The sequence below is a fragment of the Lepidochelys kempii genome, chromosome 5 (genome assembly GCF_965140265.1).
Source record: "Lepidochelys kempii isolate rLepKem1 chromosome 5, rLepKem1.hap2, whole genome shotgun sequence".
NCBI classification, from domain to species: Eukaryota; Metazoa; Chordata; order Testudines; family Cheloniidae; genus Lepidochelys; species Lepidochelys kempii.
Genome location: NC_133260.1, coordinates 5,780,511 through 5,800,195, shown reverse-complemented (window position 1 = coordinate 5,800,195; position 19,685 = coordinate 5,780,511). Strand labels below are relative to the sequence as shown.

The 19,685-nt window shown below is 46.1% G+C and overlaps 1 protein-coding gene across 1 annotated transcript; it reads right to left on the bottom strand.

The window, feature by feature from the left end:
- Positions 1 to 1,717: 1,717 nt before the first annotated feature.
- AQP3 (aquaporin 3 (Gill blood group)) lies at positions 1,718 to 18,954 on the bottom strand. Its single transcript, XM_073343408.1, has 6 exons — positions 18,775 to 18,954; positions 8,334 to 8,460; positions 6,613 to 6,750; positions 4,905 to 5,023; positions 3,771 to 3,988; positions 1,718 to 3,049 (listed from the first exon to the last, which is right to left on the bottom strand). Exons 1-6 carry the CDS (start codon positions 18,880 to 18,882, stop codon positions 2,896 to 2,898), a joined length of 864 nt encoding a protein of 287 aa, XP_073199509.1. The 5' UTR covers positions 18,883 to 18,954; the 3' UTR covers positions 1,718 to 2,895.
- Positions 18,955 to 19,685: the final 731 nt, after the last annotated feature.

Sequence of the window (19,685 nt, the reverse complement as noted above, 5' to 3'; positions counted from 1 at the left end):
AAAAAAAAAAGTGTGTTTTATAATAGTAGATTTTGTTCTTATTTCAAAATATATTTATTACAAAAGCTTGAGGACATTTACAGTTGAACAAAGTGGTGAAGAGGTATCTTCAGAAGAACTCATTGGGTTGACACTGAAGTATGAAAGAAGGAAAGAGGACTCTATTTTTAACAGTAAGGCACAAACTAAAAGAATAGCTTTCACAACAATTTTCATTCCAGGTATCTAACATGAGTTCAAGCTACAACTTAATAGGAATGCCAGCTGCTGTTGAAGGTGCCATCTGAATGTAACATTACAACTTCCTTTTCCCTCTTTGGTTTCATAAGAGTTCTAAAACCATATACTAAGATTTTGTGTAGACTAAAACACTCTCTAATCTGCCATCCTTATAGGGTTACCATACAGATCTTTGTTGCACATGGAACAGACATCACTTGACCTTGGATCTGCATATGCACCTAGAATAGGGTTAATCTCTTCCAGATTAGACTGAAATGAGCTGCGGTTCAAAGAAAGCTCTGTTTATTTCCTCTGCTATAACTGCTCCTCTGATATAAGCAAGAACATGATGCTCTTCATTTCTAAAGGGTGTATCCTGTGCTTTTCCTTGTCTTTCAGCGAACCTATGAACCAATTCCCAGTGCACTCTATGGGGCTGGCTTCTTGTTTTGTGTATTAACAAGATTAGGTGCATGATTTTACATCTGCAGTAGGTCCCTCCCATATCCCTGATCTCTGCATAACCTCACCTTAGCACTACAAACTACAATTCAGAAGGAAACGAATACAACATGAAGGTAGCACTCAGCTACTGTGCCCAATAAAGTTAGATTTCCCTTTCCTTTTACAGATTCTCAAGAGATGAAAGGGGGTGAGAGAACTTGTATCAGGCATGTTATTGTCACTGATGACTTTCCAAGTGTCAGAGTTTACTTGAAATGGTTTAAAAATAAAGTAAAATTGACAGGGTCATTTTACAATCTCAATATTGACACACACAAAAAAAGCATGAAAGAATACAAAGTTTTACTGACTGTAAATATGCACTCTATACGAGAAACATATTGAAAGGAATTCATGCACTAAAGGAACAGCTATCAAAGGGATCTCTAATAATATGATGCCATGGGAATCAGAGATTGACAACATGCCATCACTGGTATCAAAGAAGGTCAAATAGAATGGCACAATGGGAACTAGAGTAACAGCCGTGTTAGTCTGTATTCGCAAAAAGAAAAGGAGGACTTGTGGCACCTTAGAGACTAACCAATTTATTAGAGCATAAGCTTTCGTGAGCTACAGCTCACTTCCTCAGATGCATATCGTGGAAACTGCAGCAGGCTTTATATATACACAGAGAATATGAAACAATACCTATTCCCACCCCACTGTCCTGCTGGTAATAGCTTATCTAAAGTGATTTCCAGCACAAATCCAGGTTTTCTCACCCTCCACCCCCCCAAACAAATTTGTGGGGGGGGGTGGAGGGTGAGAAAACCTGGATTTGTGCTGGAAATCACTTTAGATAAGCTATTACCAGCAGGACAGTGGGGTGGGAATAGGTATTGTTTCATATTCTCTGTGTATATATAAAGCCTGCTGCAGTTTCCACGATATGCATCTGAGGAAGTGAGCTGTAGCTCACGAAAGCTTATGCTCTAATAAATTGGTTAGTCTCTAAGGTGCCACAAGTCCTCCTTTTCTTTTTACAATGGGAACTAGAGATTCTCTGCCAAGATGGCATCATGGATATCAAAGACAATCAAATAACATGATGCCATGAGTACCGGAGCTACAACGTGGCACCATGGGAATTGAGATGCTCTTACAACATGGTGCCATGGGTATCAAAAATGTTCTAATAACATGGGAGTTGGAGTTTCTCTGCCAACATGATTGTACTTTGAAAATACAATGAAAGTATTGTAAAGCAGGTCAGTGAATAGACAGCTGCCTTATGTCACCCGTGAATTAACTCTTCCCTGTCCTGGCATTATGTACATAAAGCTAATGTGAAATTTACATGAACAAACACAGCCTTATCGAGAGTCAAGCACCATGTTTTCAATCAAACATGACTATAAGCTTCTCTAATGAGTAAGAATCACTAATGCATTCAGGAAGGCAGCTTGCCCAGGCAAGCTTCTGGTGGATTAGTGTTTTCCTAAATCTTGTCTTCAATGACACAGTGAACGCTGAGGATCAAATATCCATGTGAAGAGAGCTTGTAAACGTTTTGTCCTAGCACAAAATTAAAGTCAAGTGCATTGTTGCTTTCTCTCTATTGTGACGTTCTATCTAGGCAAAGCCTGATTGATGTGGATCTTAATGCTATGCTATTAATGGCATGCACTACAGATTTAATGGGCTATCGTCATCCCTAATGTAACACCATTGACTGCAGGGGAGTTACACCAGGAATGAATTCAACAGCAGACTGCAACCGCCTGCTTCTCTTTTGCCTTTAGATATTTTCATTCGTTGATCTCAAAGCCCTTTATAAAGGTGGGTGTGAGGAGGTCTCCTCATCCCCACCCTGCCGATGGAGAAACAAGCTCAAAGAGGTGAAGTGATTTGCCCGAGGTCACGCAGTAAGCCAGCAGCAAAGCCTGATTAGAACTCAGGTTGCCTGAGTCAGGTCTGCGCTCTAACCACTTGACTGCCCTGCCAACCCCCCCCCCCTTTACCAGGATGAGACTATGTGGTGCCTTTGGCAAAGGCTCATGGGCAAATTTCTAAAGCAAACGCATCAGGGTGTACAAAGAAACTAGGACAGAATATCTCAAGAAGTGGAATCTCTTGTTGTTCTTGAATCTTTCTCCTTCTTCTCTTCTTTGGTTCCTGCAGTCCTGTGAAAAGTGTCCATATCTGCCAGCCTCCTCAGACCCTTTCCTAATGCTTCACATCGGCCAACCTGACATTTTCCTGCTCAGTGGATGGAGGTGGCTTTTCATGGCATCCAATCATCAGCTGGTAAACCAGCACTCCAGCAACTGCCCCAAGGAAAGGGGCCATGACCGGGACCCACCACCAGTGCATGCCAATACTGAAAGACACAAGAAAATGAGAGATGAGGAATGAGTAGCGGGACATCAACCAGAATAACCCAAACCCTGGGCATCACAGAATATTTCCAATGATTTTCAATCAGACATAGGCTCCTAAGTGCCCGAGGCCCTTTTGAAAATGGGATGTAGGCACCTAAGTCATCTAGGTACTTTTGAAAATGTTCACCCCTGAGCTTGAATGACCCAGAGAACTGGGGCTGTCTCTGGCTTTGCTGTCACCCTATCAGATAGCCATGACTTCCTAAGAGTGAGCATGAATACAGCCTTTTAAGAGAGCGGTCAGTGCTGTCCCACCCACGTCAGGAGGGCGAGGACTTTCCCCCGCCCCTGTTATTTCCCCATCGCTTCCATTTGGCAATAGCCATGAAAGTCTCCAAACAAGCTTATGTTCAGGGAACAGCTGCCCTTCCCACGCTTGCTCCCAGGCCTACTGCTTGATAGCAACGCCAGGGCATAAGCTCTGATATCTGGAAAAGGCTCTACTTTGGCTGTTTCTCATTGCTCAGGAAATCTCCAGGGAGATTAATGCCTTTTAGGAATGTTAATGTGACCCAAAGGTGCCTCAAAATGCAGAGACTGCTTAGGTGTCCCTTTCTGACAGCCACTTCCAGAAGTGCTTGGGTGAGTTACTTTTTGGCCACCATTTGCCTTGATCCCATCAGATCTGGGTAACCCACGCTCCATGGAGAAAACACTTACGAGAACACTTCCATGCCCCAGCCAGCAATGGAGGTGAAAAGACGAGGCCCAAAGTCCCTGGCTGGGTTGACGGCATATCCAGAGTTGAAGCCCATGGACGTCCCGATAACCAGGACCACAAAGCCAACAGTGAAAGCCTCTAGGCCCCGGGGGATAGGGTTGTTGTAGGGATCCACAATAGCCAAGACGCAAACAATCAAGGATGCTGTGCCAATGAACTAGCAGGAAAAGGAGGGAGAGAGACGTGGTTGAGGTTTGATCAGTCTTTTAACAAAGTCACCTAGCTACTGGGTGGAATACTGCATGTTTAGAACTTATCCTCTGGAGTGACGAACAGGGATAGTGAAGGATGTGATCCCAGTAAGAGCAGGGAACACCAAAGGGAATACAAAGTGGGGAATTCTATGGCAAAGGGAACATGTCCAGAAAAGAACCCACCCTTAGCAATAGCCTCATGGAAACATCTAGAGCAGAGAACTTCTCTTTTTCAGTGAAGCAACTTAGGAGAAGAGAGCTGGATCTTTGAGTTCCCATGAGTCTAAGGACGCATTCTTAGCAGCGTCCGTGGGCGAGACTGCACCGCAAGGAGGACATTAAATAGGACTCTAACAGCCGCAGTGATACCAGCTCAGGCTAGGATCTCACAAGCTAAACAAGGCCAGTCAGGGTTGACACTTAGAAGGAGACCAAGGTACCACAGAGATCCATATTTATGATTCCCCCGTGTTACTATTCCTTCTGTAGGTATGCCCCAGCATGGTGTTTAGTGGCACTGTGTGTTGGAAGATGCCACTTTTCTGGAGAGAAATAAAACCAGGGTTCTGCCCCTTTGTGATCATTAAGGTCCTAGGGCACTTTTTACTAGAGTAGGGTCTTAGCCTTCGTGCCCCGGCCAAATTGTAGTTTGTTTCCATGTTGCAGGCTGCACTGTGGCCACCAATACCATTAAACCCTCCTGTATCCAGGCACACTCCTGCACTCTGATCCTCATGCTGAGCAGTGGATTACTGGGTCCCGACTGGTGAATATTACTGATCTAAATCCCAGGAAATGCAGCATTGTTCCTCTTGAAATTGAGTGAGAGGCCCAGGATTGTCCTGCAAGGTCTCTCACCAGCACCCCCAACTCTCTTACCTGGTCAAAGAATCCATTCACTACATCCAGATGCTCAGACGGGTACGTGGCAAAAATGCCAGCAGTGCCATTCTGTCCCACTACAAACAACTGGTTTTTGCCAAAAGCCCATATGGCATCTAGAATGGGAAACAGGGCTGGGTCAGTCATTCATCGCCTGATTGTTCAACAGCACACCAGAATCCAGGGCAGAGGGTGTTATTTGGGAAGCCTAATTAGTCTTCTGGACTTAAAACCTATGAATATTACAAGAGAATCACCATATTTGTCTATCATACGCATTCCTGCAATACAGCCAACTGCCGCTCAGCTGTGGGCTACCGTGGTCCCTATGACTTCCTCAACGCCCTGTGTAGACTGCACGGGCTCAGCGTATAGTATGAATAATCACGTCCCATAATTCAGTAACCCTTAACGTTGACCTCGGTCTTTCCTGTTCTCTGACCGTGACACTGGGTCATTTAGTCCCCTGAGGGCTGTAACAGGTTGGCCTCATTCCGGTGGTTGGGTTTGGTGCGAGGATAGCTGGGTGGATGGTGTTGGTGGCCTGTGATATACAGGAGGTGAGACTGGATGATCTGGGGTCCCTTCTGGCCTTAAACTCTATGACTGTTACAGCAGTGGGCAATGCTTTCACCTGAGCCCCTCTCGATTTAGAGATGATAGTGAGCCGGAGTCTCTGCACGGGTATGCATGTGCAAGTCCCATTGACTTGAAGGGAAATTAAGTATGTGTATCTGAGGCCAAAGTCTGGCTCAAGGTGTTGTCACTGATCTTTAATAAAATTGATTATTTAATTAACAATTGATTATTGAGAATGTTTTACTAATTTAAACAACAGCAACTAGGGGTATAAAACCACTCTTGCACAGCAGTTAGTAAGAGAGCCTAATAACCAACTGGTCCTGACTGTACCACACAAGAGGGGCTTGTCTGCAGGGCAGCACGTTGCGGTCTATGGGGATGTGAATTGTAGAGCACTCTATCGGGTCGCGCTCAAATCACCTCCTGTAGGCCCTGCTGGCGTGAGCTGAAAGGTACCTAGATTGCATTGATGCAGTCCCGTTTCAAACAGGAATACATTCACATGAACTAGGTGCCTTTTAGTTCATGCCAGCAAGGTCTACCTGGGGCAGTTAGAGGGCAACACGTTAGCACGCTCTACTATTCACACCCTTGTGGACCTCACCAGGCTGCCAGGTAGACAAGCCCTAACCAGCTCATTAAATCAGGAAAACTGGATCAAAAATGCTGATAGTTACTGATTGTTTGCACTTGGTTAGGTAATGGAGTTAACTGTTGCCTTGCTGTTAATCCTTATCTATTCTTTTCCTTGGCTGTGTAAAACAAGAGGAGTTAATTGTTATAGGCGGCATGTCACCCCAGGGGCTGCCAATCAGGAGACACAAAAACACGAGTCATGGGAGGGCTCTGAATAGAATTTCCTTGATGGGACAAAGCCAGCTGTCACAATGTTGTTGCTTGAGCACATATCGTTGTGCCCCAGGTGAAGACGTTACATGGGGCCCTGCGACTGATTTTGGGAGCTTTGAATGTGAGATCACCGTGGAAAAGCTCAGAGATACTAGGATGGCCATCAGCCCCACCACAGGAAAATGCTCCAATTTGGATAAGAAAGATATTTTTTACAGCATAAGAGAACAGAGTGAGAGGGATGGCATAAAAGCCGAGTGGTTTGTTCACTTACCGAAGTACAAGCCAAAGACGATGCCCGCTCCTAGGAAAGCACCGAGGGTTTGTGCCAGGATGTAAATAGGCAGCTTAATCCATGGCTCCCGGGCCATGAGGCACAGAGCAAAAGTTACAGCAGGGTTCAAGTGGCCACCTGGGAAAGAGTTTCTCGTTAGTGCATTCTGGGTGCAGGATCTGACTCCAGAATGCATGGAAAGGGACCAACACATTCAGAAAGACGCGCCCGTAAAAAGCATAGCTGCCGATGCACTCTGGGACTGTGCGTGTGACAATATCCTCCAGATCAAATTCACCCACCAGAACAGCAGCACGAGGCCCACACACACTCTAAGCCCCACTGAAACCCTTGAAGGAGGTGCAGCCGCTGAAAACCAGGCCAGATATGTGGCCCTGTTCAGTGGAAGATATGGGTTAATCCACATGCCCAGAGCTAGGCAATACCTGGTCTTTAGGGACCAGAGCTAGGCAATACCTGGTCTTTAGGGAAACACTCTGGCTAAAGCCCTTGAGGATGTATTGCAGGGAATGGGATTGGAGAAAGGTTTAGATGCTCTAATAGGCCTTTCTCCATCTCTAATTTCATGACCCAGTGAGGCTCTCAGCAAGAATGAGTTGCTCTCTCTAAATTTATCTATCTATGCCATTGACTTCCAACGGTGATAGTCGTGTCCACTCACATTGGTTCTCCTGTGCCAGAAGCTGGCATTCCACAACGGGGTGGGTGGACAGTTGCAAAGAGCAAGAACTATTGAGAAACAAATGACCAACAAAGGGTTCTATTCTCTCCTCAGTGTGGGTTCGCCGGTTGCATGCACACAGAGAGGAAACTATGTTATTAACTATGAATAGGGCCCTACCAAATTCAAGGCCACGAAAAATGCATCACGGACCATGAAATCTGGTCTTTTGTGTGCTTTTACCCTATACTATACAGATTTAAAGGGGGAGACCAGCGTTTCTCAGATTGAGGGTCCTGCCCAAAAGGGAGTTGCGGGGGGGTCACAAGGTTATTTTAGGGGGGTTGCAGTATTGCCATCCTTACTTCTGGGCTGCCTTCAAAGCAGGGTGACTGGAGAGCGGTGGCTGTTGGCCGGGAGCCCAGCTCTGAAGGCAGTGACCCGCCAGCAGAAGTGCAGAAGTAAGGGTGGCGATATCAAACCATACCACCATTACTTCTGCGCTGCTGCCTTCCGAGTTGGGCGGCCGGAGAGCGGTGGCTGCTGGCTGAGGGCCCAGCTCTGCAAGCAGCAGCGCAGTAGTAAAGGTGGCAACACCATACCAGGCCATCCTTACTTCTGCGCTGCTGCTGGCAACAGCGCTGCCTTCAGAGCTGGGCTCCCGGCCAGCAGCAGCCGCTCTCCAGCCGCCCAGCTCTGAAGGCAGGGCCACCACCTGCAGCAGCGCAGAAGTAAGGGGAGCAGTATCGCAACCCCTCCTACAATAACCTTGCAATTCCTCCACAGCTCCTTTTTGGGTCATGACCCCTACAATTACAACACCGTGAAATTTCAGGTTTAAATAGCTGAAATCATGAAATTTATGATTTTCAAAATCCTATGCCCATGAAATTGACTAAAATAGACCGTGAATATGGTAGGGCCCTAACTATGAAGCAATGCTCTTTGACCTTTGAATCTCCAACTGCGAATGGCCAGGAGCTTAGAGCAAGAGGGAGCCCTAGGTTTGCAGCAAAGCCGTGAAATGGAAGCCACGTACCTGACACTTGCCCCGCTATCAGAATTCCAAGTGTAACAGCAAAGCCGAAGGCCAAGTTCACAGTCAAGAAGCCCCCGTGGGTTCCTCTACTGAGCACGACCTGAGCGACTGAGCCACAGCCAAACAACTGAAAGAAGAAAAGAACTGATTAAAACTGGCCCAGTGGGTTTTCCTTCAGGAGCAAGAAACTGGCCAACGACTCCTGAGTGCTTTCCACTTGAGTTCTCCAACCCAAGTCCATGACCAACTCCACTATCCGCACTTGTGCTGCAGTACAAAATGGGAAAGGCTGCAAGGAAACTTGCTGGCTTGGGTGGAAAATGCCAGGGAGGAGGGTCATGAATTTGCCAGGGACTTGACCACCCCCATGTTCTGAAGCCTACAAAATATTCTCCCTTCTGGTCTTCAAGATCCTCCAAGGGCTTACCAGTCAGGGGGAAGGCATAGCTCAGTGGTTTAAGCATTAGCCTGCTAAACCCAGGGTTGTGAGTTCAATCCTTGAGGGGGCCATTTAGGGATCTGGGCCAAAAATTGGGGATTGGTCCTGCTTTGAGTAAGGGATGGGATTAGATTAGATGACCTCCTGAGGTCCCTTCCAACCCTGATATTCTATGATTCCAAACACCTCTAGCCAATTCCCTGGTCTCTTAAAACACCAGACTCTTTTGTTTCTCCACAGTGGCTGGTACATCCTTCCTCACAGCTGCTTCCACCAACTCCTTTTCCTGATTATCAGCACCTAGCTGATTCCTTAGCCCTTTCCAAAGCCTCCCACTCCAAGACCCATCTCTCCGCTTGGCCTCCTACTTATCCAAACTCTCCCTTTAATAAAACCATCAAAATCTTCCCCCAGAGACCTCCAACTTTCAACCATTCTGCCCTGCATCTCTCTTTTCTCCCTCGCCTACCACACCTAGGGACACTATATGATGCATTTAAACCTACTGTCCTTCTTTATATGGAACTGAAATCATTGGAAGTTTGGGGTCTGGACTGCAAACGGGATCAGTTCATAGTTTGCTGGCATTTGCAAAGATGACTATACATGGCTGGAAAACATTGTAAGGACAATACTCTTGATATAAGGAGGTCCCAGCAGCAGGGCAGCTGTCAGCAAGGCAAAGCTTGGATGGTATAAGAGCACTGTCTGCCATCAGCTGGTGCTAGGATTTATACAGCAGCTCAAACACTAGATTACAGCCGCAAACCTGCTTAGGGGGCTTCATGCTACACAGAATACAAACCTGCCTCAGGCAACCACAGACATTAAACGCTTCAGTCCAGGCACCTCGTAAATTACACCTTGTCTCTGGCATTGTGAGAGGCAGTTTGCCTCACCTCTTCCTTCTGAGGGCTGGGGACTGGAAAGTATTTGCTGCAGGGGCGGTTATTGGCAAAGGGTGATAAGCGCTGTTTGCTTGCAGTGAAGGGAGGAAGCGAGCTGCAGCCCAAGGATGTTTGCTCAGGACAATCCCGCATTTCCGGCCCATGTGCAAGAGCTAAACGGCTCTCTCAGCTCTCTTGTCCTCTTTGTCCCACTCCACTTCGCTAGCAATCCAGCCCATTTCAGACTAGCACTGGTGTCTGAATCAGAGCAAGTGGGGGCCCCTCCCCACCTCTTCCACCTGCAGTCCCCCCACCCAGCACTCCTGCTGGGGAGCGGGCTTGGGGAGTGGCGGGCTTCCCCCACTCCCCGGCAGGAGCACCAGATGGACGGCTGAGTGGGTCAGCGCGCGGGGATGCCCATCTTTCCAGGGCCCTCCAATTGGCTGGGACCCCTGGGCACGGGCCCCCGTTGGCCTAGTGGCTAATCCACCACTGAGAAAATCTGGCCCTAGGAGCACAGAAGAGAGGCAGGCAGGCTGGCATTTAGGGCCAAATTCTGCTTTTGATGTGCATGTCTACATTTTTATTGGGCCCCAGCAAACCAAGCCAAATCTTGATCCCAGTGGCTTCCACAAGACACACTCACACCATACACACACACACACACCTTTCTATCAGTTGCATTTGGCCCTAGGAATCAGTTCAAATTGCATTCACCATGGCTGCTCCAGCAAATGATTTGTTGCCACACAGTTTACTATGGGTATGGCTACACAGCCGCTAGACACTCGGGCTCGTTGTCTAGATGTCTGGGCTCGGGCTGGAGTCTGAGCTCTGAGACCCTGCAGAGTGGGATCGTCCCACAGGATAAGTCCCACGGTTTGTTTTTGTTTTTTGTTTTTTGTTTTGGGGGGGGGGGGGGCGGGGGGGGACTGTAACCATATTCCAGCCACCAAAACTGTGGGATCAGATCATTGGCTGGTGTAAATCAGAGGAGCTCCTTGTGGCCAATGGCCAGGTGAGGTCTGACCCCCAAATATCCCATAGTGTGGTTCTTCTAGGCACACTATTGGTCATAACACAGAGAGGTACCAAGCAATGAAGTAATTTAGAGAGAGAATAAATCACTATTGCCGGCATTCTGATAATTATTTTGTGTGTGTGTCTGTATATATACACACAGAGAGATGGCCATTATTATCACTATGTATGTGCCAATACGTATACACACAGTCAAATTCTGCTCCTAAACCCCCATAGTCGATCCTCTTATGTTCAGGTTCTTATACTAAACTCATCAGGATGGCACTGACTTGGAAACTGACATCAACAGGACATGTGCCAGCACACATATTGTAATTGTGATCTTCCAGGCTGATCAGAGGACAGAAGTTTGCCTGTGTCTTACACTACCTCCTCTGGCAGATTTCAGTGTCACCTACATTTCCCAACCCCTGAAAGTTCTTTTCTCACAATCCTCCTTTGCACAAGACATGACGCTAAACAACACCTGAACATTGTGCAGCATTGCCAGTTCTCATGCTTTTATTGCACATCTCCCAATATTTGGTGCTTTTCTTGAGTCTCCGACTCCTGGAGTCATGTGATTATATGTGAATCTCAGCTGTTTTTTAAAGTAAGTTTCTAGCCCTCCTGGTTGCAGAGAAAAGTGTGAAAATATGAGCCAAGTGAAACCTAAAGGCTCAGAAAGCAGAAGGCCAATCGAAAGAACTCAGCATGTATCATTTTCAAAAAATCTCTCATGATTCTAATCCTGCTTTATGATTTCTGAACACCTGGGATTTTATTCTTAATGAGACAGAGAGTAAAATGCAAAACGTAAATGAACTTAAATGTCTCGATTTTCACCCTGGCCAGGCTAAACGGCTTTCCATGGGCCATTTAAATGATGCCCTAGTTGTTTTGTAATAGATCCACATTGACTAGGTTCTAAATGCAATTCACTAGGGCCATGGTGAGATGTTTTCCATAGGAACCTGCTGCTAGGGATGAGGTGTGTGAAATATGGAGAAGTTGAACCCCTGCTCTGTTGACTTTAACTAGCTATTCAAGCTCCAGCATTTTCGTGTTACCAATAAAATGTCACACACGCCATAGAAATAAAAAGCTATAATATCAAGGTTTGCATCACGCACTCTCGCATGATCTGCTATTGTATTTCATGTCCCTTATACTCCGCTGGACGATTTAAATGATTATTTTATTAGTATTAATAAAATGTACTAAACCACTTCACTGTGAAGTATTAACATTACTCCCACGTGTATTTATTAAGTTAAATCTATGCATTTGAAAGATCAGGCATCAGCTGAAGTATTGTGTCCAATTCTCGGCACCGCACCTTCGGAAAGTCGTGGACAAATTGGAGAGTATCCAGAGGAGAGCAACAAAAAACAGTCAAAAGTTTAGAAAACCTGGTCTATCAGGAAAGGTTAAAACAACTGGGCATGTTTAGTCTTGAGAAAATATGGGGGGGACCTGATAGTCTTCAAATTTATTAAGGGCAGTTATAAAGAGAAGAGTGATCAATCGTTCTCTGTGTCCACTGAAGGTAGGACAAGAAGTAATGGGCTTAATCTGCAACAAGGAAGAGTTAGGTTGGATATTAGGAAAAACCTGATAATAGAATATCAGGGTTGGAAGGGACCTCAGGAGGTCATCTAGTCCAATCCCCTGCTCAAAGCAGGACCAATCCCCAATTTTTGCCCTAGATCCCTAAATGGCCCCCTCAAGGATTGAACTCACATCCCTGGGTTTAGGAGGCTAATGCGCAAACCACTGAGCTATCCCTGTTTATAAGAACAGATTGGACAAACACCTGCCAGTGTCAGGGATGAACTAGGTTTACTTTGTCCTGCCACAGCGCAGGGGGCTGGACTTGTAGAAGGTCCCTTCCAGCCCAACATTTCTATGATTCTATATCCGTGTCTATCTAGGCATGGAGGGACTGATTCCACACCTGCTGAAGTCAATGGGAATCTCTCTGCACTGATTTCAAAGGGTTTAGGATTAGACCCGGATAGGGCACTCATCAGGGTCCCATCTGAGCACCAAAGGCAGGGTAATGCAGCAGATGTACCCCTAAGGGGATCCAAAGCAGCAGCTGCCCAGAGATTCGGCTCAAATACTGCCCAGTCCTACAGAGTACTGTCCACACCAGTGCAGGTCGGTGTAACTTGCATCGCTAGTGGTGGTGGCTTTTTCACACCCCTGAGCAACATACTTTATATGAACATACGTGGTAATGTAGACCTGCCCTGAGATAAAAAAAAACCCACACCTTTCTTAGCAGAGAAGACAAGTCCTGAGATTGGAAAGGTCCAGAGCTGACTAAGGAAGGTAGTACAAGACTTTGGCAGGAAACAGAAATGGGTAAACAATACTGGAGAGATTACATAAACTATGGGTTTATAAACAGCTCTGGAGAAGAGTGACTCTGTTTGCACACTCAAGAAGGGATAGTCACCGGCATTCTTCTACACAACAGCTCTCTGAATAACTTTTTGTTGCCTAGTGGCTGCTCTTTGCACCTTCAAAGGAGCTACACAAAAGACCTGAATGTATTTGCTCTTAAATTTACATGGCCCTGATCCCTGGATTAATCTGGGAATGCTTTGTAACATTGGCACAACCTGACCCAGCAGGAATGTTATCGTCTGAGTAACAACTTTTCTCTTCTGCAGGCAAATAGAACAGGGATTAGGCAATGAACCTTGTGTAAATCTAGCCTAATTTCACCAATGAATCGGAAGGAGATTCAGATCGGGTTGCAGCCTGAATAAGGCTGTTGAAAACCCTTGAGCTTTGATAACAGTTTGAATAAGGAAGATATTAAGCAGCTCCCTGCAGCACTTGAGAGTTAAACTCCTACTCACAATGAGAGTTAAAGCTGGAGCCCAAATAAGGGACTCTCCCTCCAAATGGGTGAGGCTGGGTGGGTCTGGGGCCCTCATCCTGCAGCTGGCTCCAACGCCCTGTTCACCCTCTTCTTTTGCAAAGCCGCAGTTTGATCGAAAGTCCACTGAAGTCAAACCAAAGCCTCCCTGTGAGTCAGAGGGGTGGTTCTGGTGCAGCTGGGGGCAGAATCTGGCTCCTCGGAGTTTTGGGAGTGGACAAGGGAGAGTCAGTAACAAGAAGGTTTGTAATGGATCTTTCCGCATAAGAGTTGGAATTCACCCCCTGTGCAGAGGCGCAGCCCAAGGCTTATGCACCACTTAAGAACTCAAGAGATAAGAGGGCTTAAGTGGCACACGGATCTTGCACAGGGAAGAGTCTGTTAAGACAGAATGTATCGGCTCCTTTTTTCCCACTAAAGCAAGTTCAGCCATTCCCCACTGATTTGTGGTAGAAAGGCGAATGCACAGGACAAGGGGTCAGGAGCTGGAGTGCCATTTCTACCTCTGCCACAGACTTCCTGTGATGTCTTGGTCAAGTCATTTAAGGCCTTATCCTGCAGGAAGGAAGGAAGACACTGAATACTGTGGGCACAGGATCAGGCTGTTAATTTGTGCCTCATTTCTCCCATCTGTAAAATGGGGAAATCACACTCCACTACTTCACTGGGGTGGGGGTGGCCTGGTTAGTGCTTGTGAAATGCTTTGAGAGCCTCAAATGGAAGGCACTAGAAGGAAGGTGGTGTTATTGCCATTTCATTAAATGACTTCCTTGTCCACAAGACATGCCCACTACAACCAGTTTTTCGGCACTGTGCTATTATGACCTGCATGTGACATTTTTGCTGGTGCTCAAAGTTGATTGAATTTACACTTAAGTTTTTAAAACTCTAGCAAAATATTAACATAATGCAAGGGCCATGCTTAGCAAGACTCAAAGCAAACCAGACTTTCCAAGTCTTATATAAAGCAAATATGGTGTAGCAAACTGCCTAGTATGTTTGAGTACTGCTGCCCTCTACTGGATGGAATCAGAACAACTTAACTATGTTTCATAGGCCCTATACTGCTAATAACTGAAGAAGATTCTCCTTTACTTTTATCCCTACAATTACACTATGAAATTTAGGTTTCCATGGCATATGGCATAGTTACAACCATGAAGTTCCAATTTGTAACAGTAAAGGCCTTCATCAGACCAGTCCTGTTTGAAGAATGACCAAGGGCGTTAGATTCAGAACTGCTCTTTGTTCCTTCCTTGTGTCTAAACAACAGTGAAAACCAGCTAATCCACCAGCCAAAGTCCGTCAGAGAGCCAAATTATTATACCGGCCAGATATGAAGGATACAGAGTCTGACCTTTTCGCTAGCTCCAGTATTTAAAACAAAGTAGGTCTGTAGCAATGTAACAGTTGCAACCCTTTTATTTTAAGCAGGGTGCAAAAAGCTGGGCTGATGGAATTTTTTTTTTAATTGGCTGCTACAGTAATAATACAAACAACAGACCACGTGTGAAATTCGTTTGATATTTGCATTGCTTAGCTATTGCCAGTAGGTGGCAGTAGGTGGCATGTTGGAGCAGGCAAGAAGGTACAGCCTCAAGGAAGTGAGTTTACAGGAAAAAAAGATTTCCTTGGCTTCTTTTGCTGCACGATTTCCCTGATTATATATGAAGAAGGAACATTTTTTCACACGCTCCCCTAACAGTGTTTTTGTACCATGCACAAAGACATTTGTTGCAGGGTAAGTTGCCTCTCTTAGCGCTGTGATCTCTGTGCCAGCAAAAGGCGAGAGACCTGTTGGGAAGAAACTGGGCTCACGCCCATTGCCTTTGGGTGTCACAAATCTTCCCATTACAAAGCGCAGGTCTAATGTTAAGTGCGCAGACCTACTCCTGTTGAAGTCAATGGAAGTTTGACCTCAGTGAGAGCAGGAGCAAACCTTAAGCCTACCCTCCCTATTAACCTTAATGTATCCTAAACCTGGAGAGATGGGGACAAATCCAGCCAACTCTGAGCCTGATCCTACATCCCTTGCAGAGCCAAAACCTCCACCGATGTTAATGGGTGCAAACAGAAGCTAGGATTGGGCTCTGTGCGAGCTTAAAAATGACCCTATCAAAATAAACATATTTCACTTACACATGATAACATGCACCACTCCACATACCAGGCGAGTGAGAGTCAGCCTTCTGGGACTCCCATGAGGGCAGCGTAGCTAGCCAGGGTGTGCTCCCACCAGACAGTATTGTTCCTCCGTGGAGACTGCCAGACTCAGAAACAGGGTCTGAGTGATGGGGATGGGAAGGACCAGAGGCAGATACATGTGATCCATTCCTATCCCAGGATTAACCAACCCTACCTGCTACCAGGCTTACATGGAAAGGAAAACATGGGCTAATGTTCTCAGAGACTCTGACTTCGAGCCCGTTTTTGTTCCAGTCAGACCCCAGAACAAGGGATGATCTGGGATTGAGAGCAAACTGAAAAAAGCAAGAAGGAAATCATCAGCCTTTCGAAATGGCCCTTTCCTGCCTCTTCTCTGACAGCCAGAGATCCCACTGCATTAAATACAGTCTCTAAATACACTTAACAACGTGAGGGGAGACTGAGGCAGTAAACAGCTTGGGGTGTGGAGTGGAGCAGCCTCCCTGCACTGAATCTCTCTGAAGGTGCTCCTGGCTCCTAACCCCAGATTGCAATGCAATCCATGACGTGTGTGACGCCCAGCCCCACCCCCCACGGGGTCTTCAGCAGATGTATTTCCAAGAGGAGTTATAAGAAAAAGTTTTTGTCATTTCTACAAACTCTGTAAGCATGAGTTCAGAGTCTGCAAGCCTGACTCTAAATCCTGCCTTTTCTTTGCTAACCCTTTCTGAAAGCTCTGTCCAAAGCACTGGCCCATGAATGCCTTGCCTCCTCTGCTCATTAGGGCTAGTAAAACACAACAGGTGATGTGCCTCGGGTTGTTCCCATTGCCACTTTCACCAGCTTTTGCCTAAAGCCCCTAGAAGAACACGTGGATTTTCCTGGAGTTGTACAGGAGGAGCCTGATCCAAATCCAAGACCCCCCGCCTCCCAAATGCCAGGGGATTTTGGATCAGGCTCTGAGCAGCTGGAATTAGCTTGATTTTCTTTCCCTGCCAAATAGCACATGCGATTCAGAGACAAAAACTGCACAAGCGTTCAGTCAGCTCCTGCCCATCCTTATTCTGGACGGGATGATTTAATTGGGGATCAGTCCTGCTTTGAGCAGGGGGTTGGACTAGATGACCTCCTGAGGTCCCTCTTCCAACCCTGATATTCTATGATTCTATGATTCCAAATAACCCTTTCAAAGCAAAGCATGGCCACTTGGTTGAAAGTAGCTCTTGCGAAAGCTGGTCTTTCCTCAGATAAAAAAAAATTATGCTATGGGAAACATAGCATCCCCATGAGAGATGGTGACATTTTACTGTTTCTCTTGAGCAGCGAGATATACAGAAGATACATCAGGCTCTCTGCCCCCCGTTGCTTTTTAAAACACAAAAGGCTGTGTCTTTCCATTTACGGGAGGTGGCTGGAGCTCCATAGTGCTTTTCAAAGTTGCCACCACCCTTCGCTAGCCCAGCTGCTGAATAATTTCCAAAACCATTCAGATCTCAACTGGTGTAAACCCACAGTAGCTCAGCTGAAGTTGATGGAATTGCTGGGGATTTACACCTTGGTAAATGAGATTAGAATCTGATCACCTATCGTCAAAGTGATGCACAAACATTAACTGGCCAGTACTGGAATATCAGCAAATTAGACAAATTACACCTGTCCGCAGTGTCATCTATAGACCTACCTACCATGTGCGGAAGGGCCAACATTTTCAAAGTTGGATGCCCAGAGCAAGACACCTATATCCATAATGAATCACTTAAACCCTTGTCCTGATTTTCAGAGATGCTGAGTATTAGCGACTACTATTGAATTAGGCCTTAGAAATTAGATCTACCTAGCTACGTGGTTCAGGGCTGTGAAAAATTTCTCACCTTAAGCACAGTAGGTAAGTTGACTTAACCCTGCAGTTGCAACTAGGTCGATGGAAGAATTATTCTGCCAACCTAGGTACTGCCCCTCAGACAGGTGAATTAACCACATCACGCCGTTGTGGAAGGAGCAGCTACGCTACGGAGGCATAGCTGGAGCACTGTAGCCAGAGCACTGTAACCATGCCGCTGTGGTGTAGACATACCCTTAGATTGCAGTGGTGGAGCTCAGCTCTCATCCCTGTATCAGGTCACTTATTGATTTAAATGCCCAGATATAGACACAGGTTCCCAACTTTAGGCACTCAGGTTTGAACCCTTTCACCAAGCCACCTATTGTCTTTGGGGTCTAAGCACTGAATCTTTTGTGTCTATTTACCATTGAAACATATGATGGGGGACAGACAGCTCCCCGATCCTAGACATGTGGCAAGCAGAGGTAGGCATTCAGCCAGCCTGTAAGACTGGGTTAGTATTTTGCAGTGAGCCTCAAAACAGCCCTGCTATTCCCCTCTCACTTGATCCCAGGACAGGCTGTTGAGAACTGTTATTAACACTTTCAACACCAGCACATGTTTAAAATGATGCTTTAAGAAAAACAATCCAAGAAGAGGAACTTTCCCCTTCATGCATCTTCTCCCCTTTAGATGGTTCTTTAAAGGTTCTTTGAAGTTCAGACAGTTTCAGGGTCAGAGAAATACATAGAGGTGTGAGAGCAATTTCCTTCCAGGAGACCTTGCTGTTTACACATGTGCCTCCTTATTGGATCTACTCTGCTGCTCATACATACCAAAGGTGAAATCTTTCAATACTTCAAAAGATTCATACATCACATCGAATTAGAAGCGACTCTAAAACTGATTGGTTACCAACTTTCATACGTTATTTCACACAGAACATCAGGGTTTTACTACTCTAGACCCCAAGAGTCCTCTCTGGTCAGTTTCATCACTGGTGTAAATTCCAGGGATGAATGTGGTTCCTTTGTCATATCACTTTAGCTTTGCATCCAAATTACTGCAATTAAACAGTACCCAGCAATCTTAGCCAGGTTCGTGAAATATTAACCTGGTCCTGAATAAGCCATGTACAATGTAGTATGTTAACGTTTTATTGCAACTATGCCTTAATAAAAAGGTTTCCAAAAAACCACAGCTGTATCCTAAGTAGTAAAAGGCAGACTTACCACCAGAATCAGGGTCCCCAGGCACTCAGCCAGTGCTTGCCTCATTAGTTTGTTTCTGATCCTCAGCATCTCTCCAATTCTAGCAAGAACTTCCTTTTGCCTCCCCATGGTGGCTGAGATTTCCTTCTAGCCCTGCTTTGGCTCAGAGGTGGCTGGCTGGCTTTCAGCTCTTCAGCCTGGTGTGTGTAACTTTGATCCTTGCAGCCTTGTGTTTGCTTATAAATAAGTTGAGATATCCCTGAAACACCGCCCCTAAGTAACCCCACCCCTCCCACCCTCTCTTTCACTGCACCTTTTTGTTCTCAGCATGGGACTGAGGGGGTGGTTTGCTTGGGGTTTTTTTATTATTATTATTACTCATATAGGCAGGCTGCAGATATACGAGTGTCAGGAGCTCTGTAAGGAGACTGAAGGGGGGGGAGAACAGTGCAGAGACCTCCACATCCTGATTGCATTATTTCCGTGCCCTTCTAACAGCACATACAGCTGAATCTGCCCCACTCTCAATTCAGATGAGCCAAGAAGTCCCGCCTATACAAACACCGCAGCTGAACTTGCATGTGCAGAGTCAACTCTTGACAATACCATGAATTCTGATTTCCCCCCATACCAGAGCTGACTGTAGGTTGTCAGCTTCTTGGTGACTTACACTCCTATGCAGTATGGGGGACTGCTAGTCGCTCTGGCAATAAAATAATGGGAAACGCGGCCTTGATTCTCCACTCCCTTATTCCACTTTTAGGCCAGTGATCTCAGTACCTCACACCAGCATCAAACTGATGTCATGGAGTGAGAACTGGGTCCAGAAACGGTCCTAACTCGAAACTCTAGCTGTAAACTCCAGATCTGGATGCAGAGCCAAACTTGTTGCATGTCTAAATAACGTACACATCTCCCCAAGGCTGAGGGAC

Coding starts and splice junctions, on each gene's coding strand:
- AQP3 (XM_073343408.1), bottom strand. CDS start 18,882: ATGGGGAGGCAAAAGGAAGTTCTTGCTAGAATTGGAGAGATGCTGAGG. Junction 6,751..8,333: donor GATAGCGGGGCAAGTGTCAG/GTACGTGGCTTC, acceptor ACTCTTTCCCAG/GTGGCCACTTGAACCCTGCT. Junction 3,989..4,904: donor TGAATGGATTCTTTGACCAG/GTAAGAGAGTTG, acceptor TTTTCCTGCTAG/TTCATTGGCACAGCATCCTT.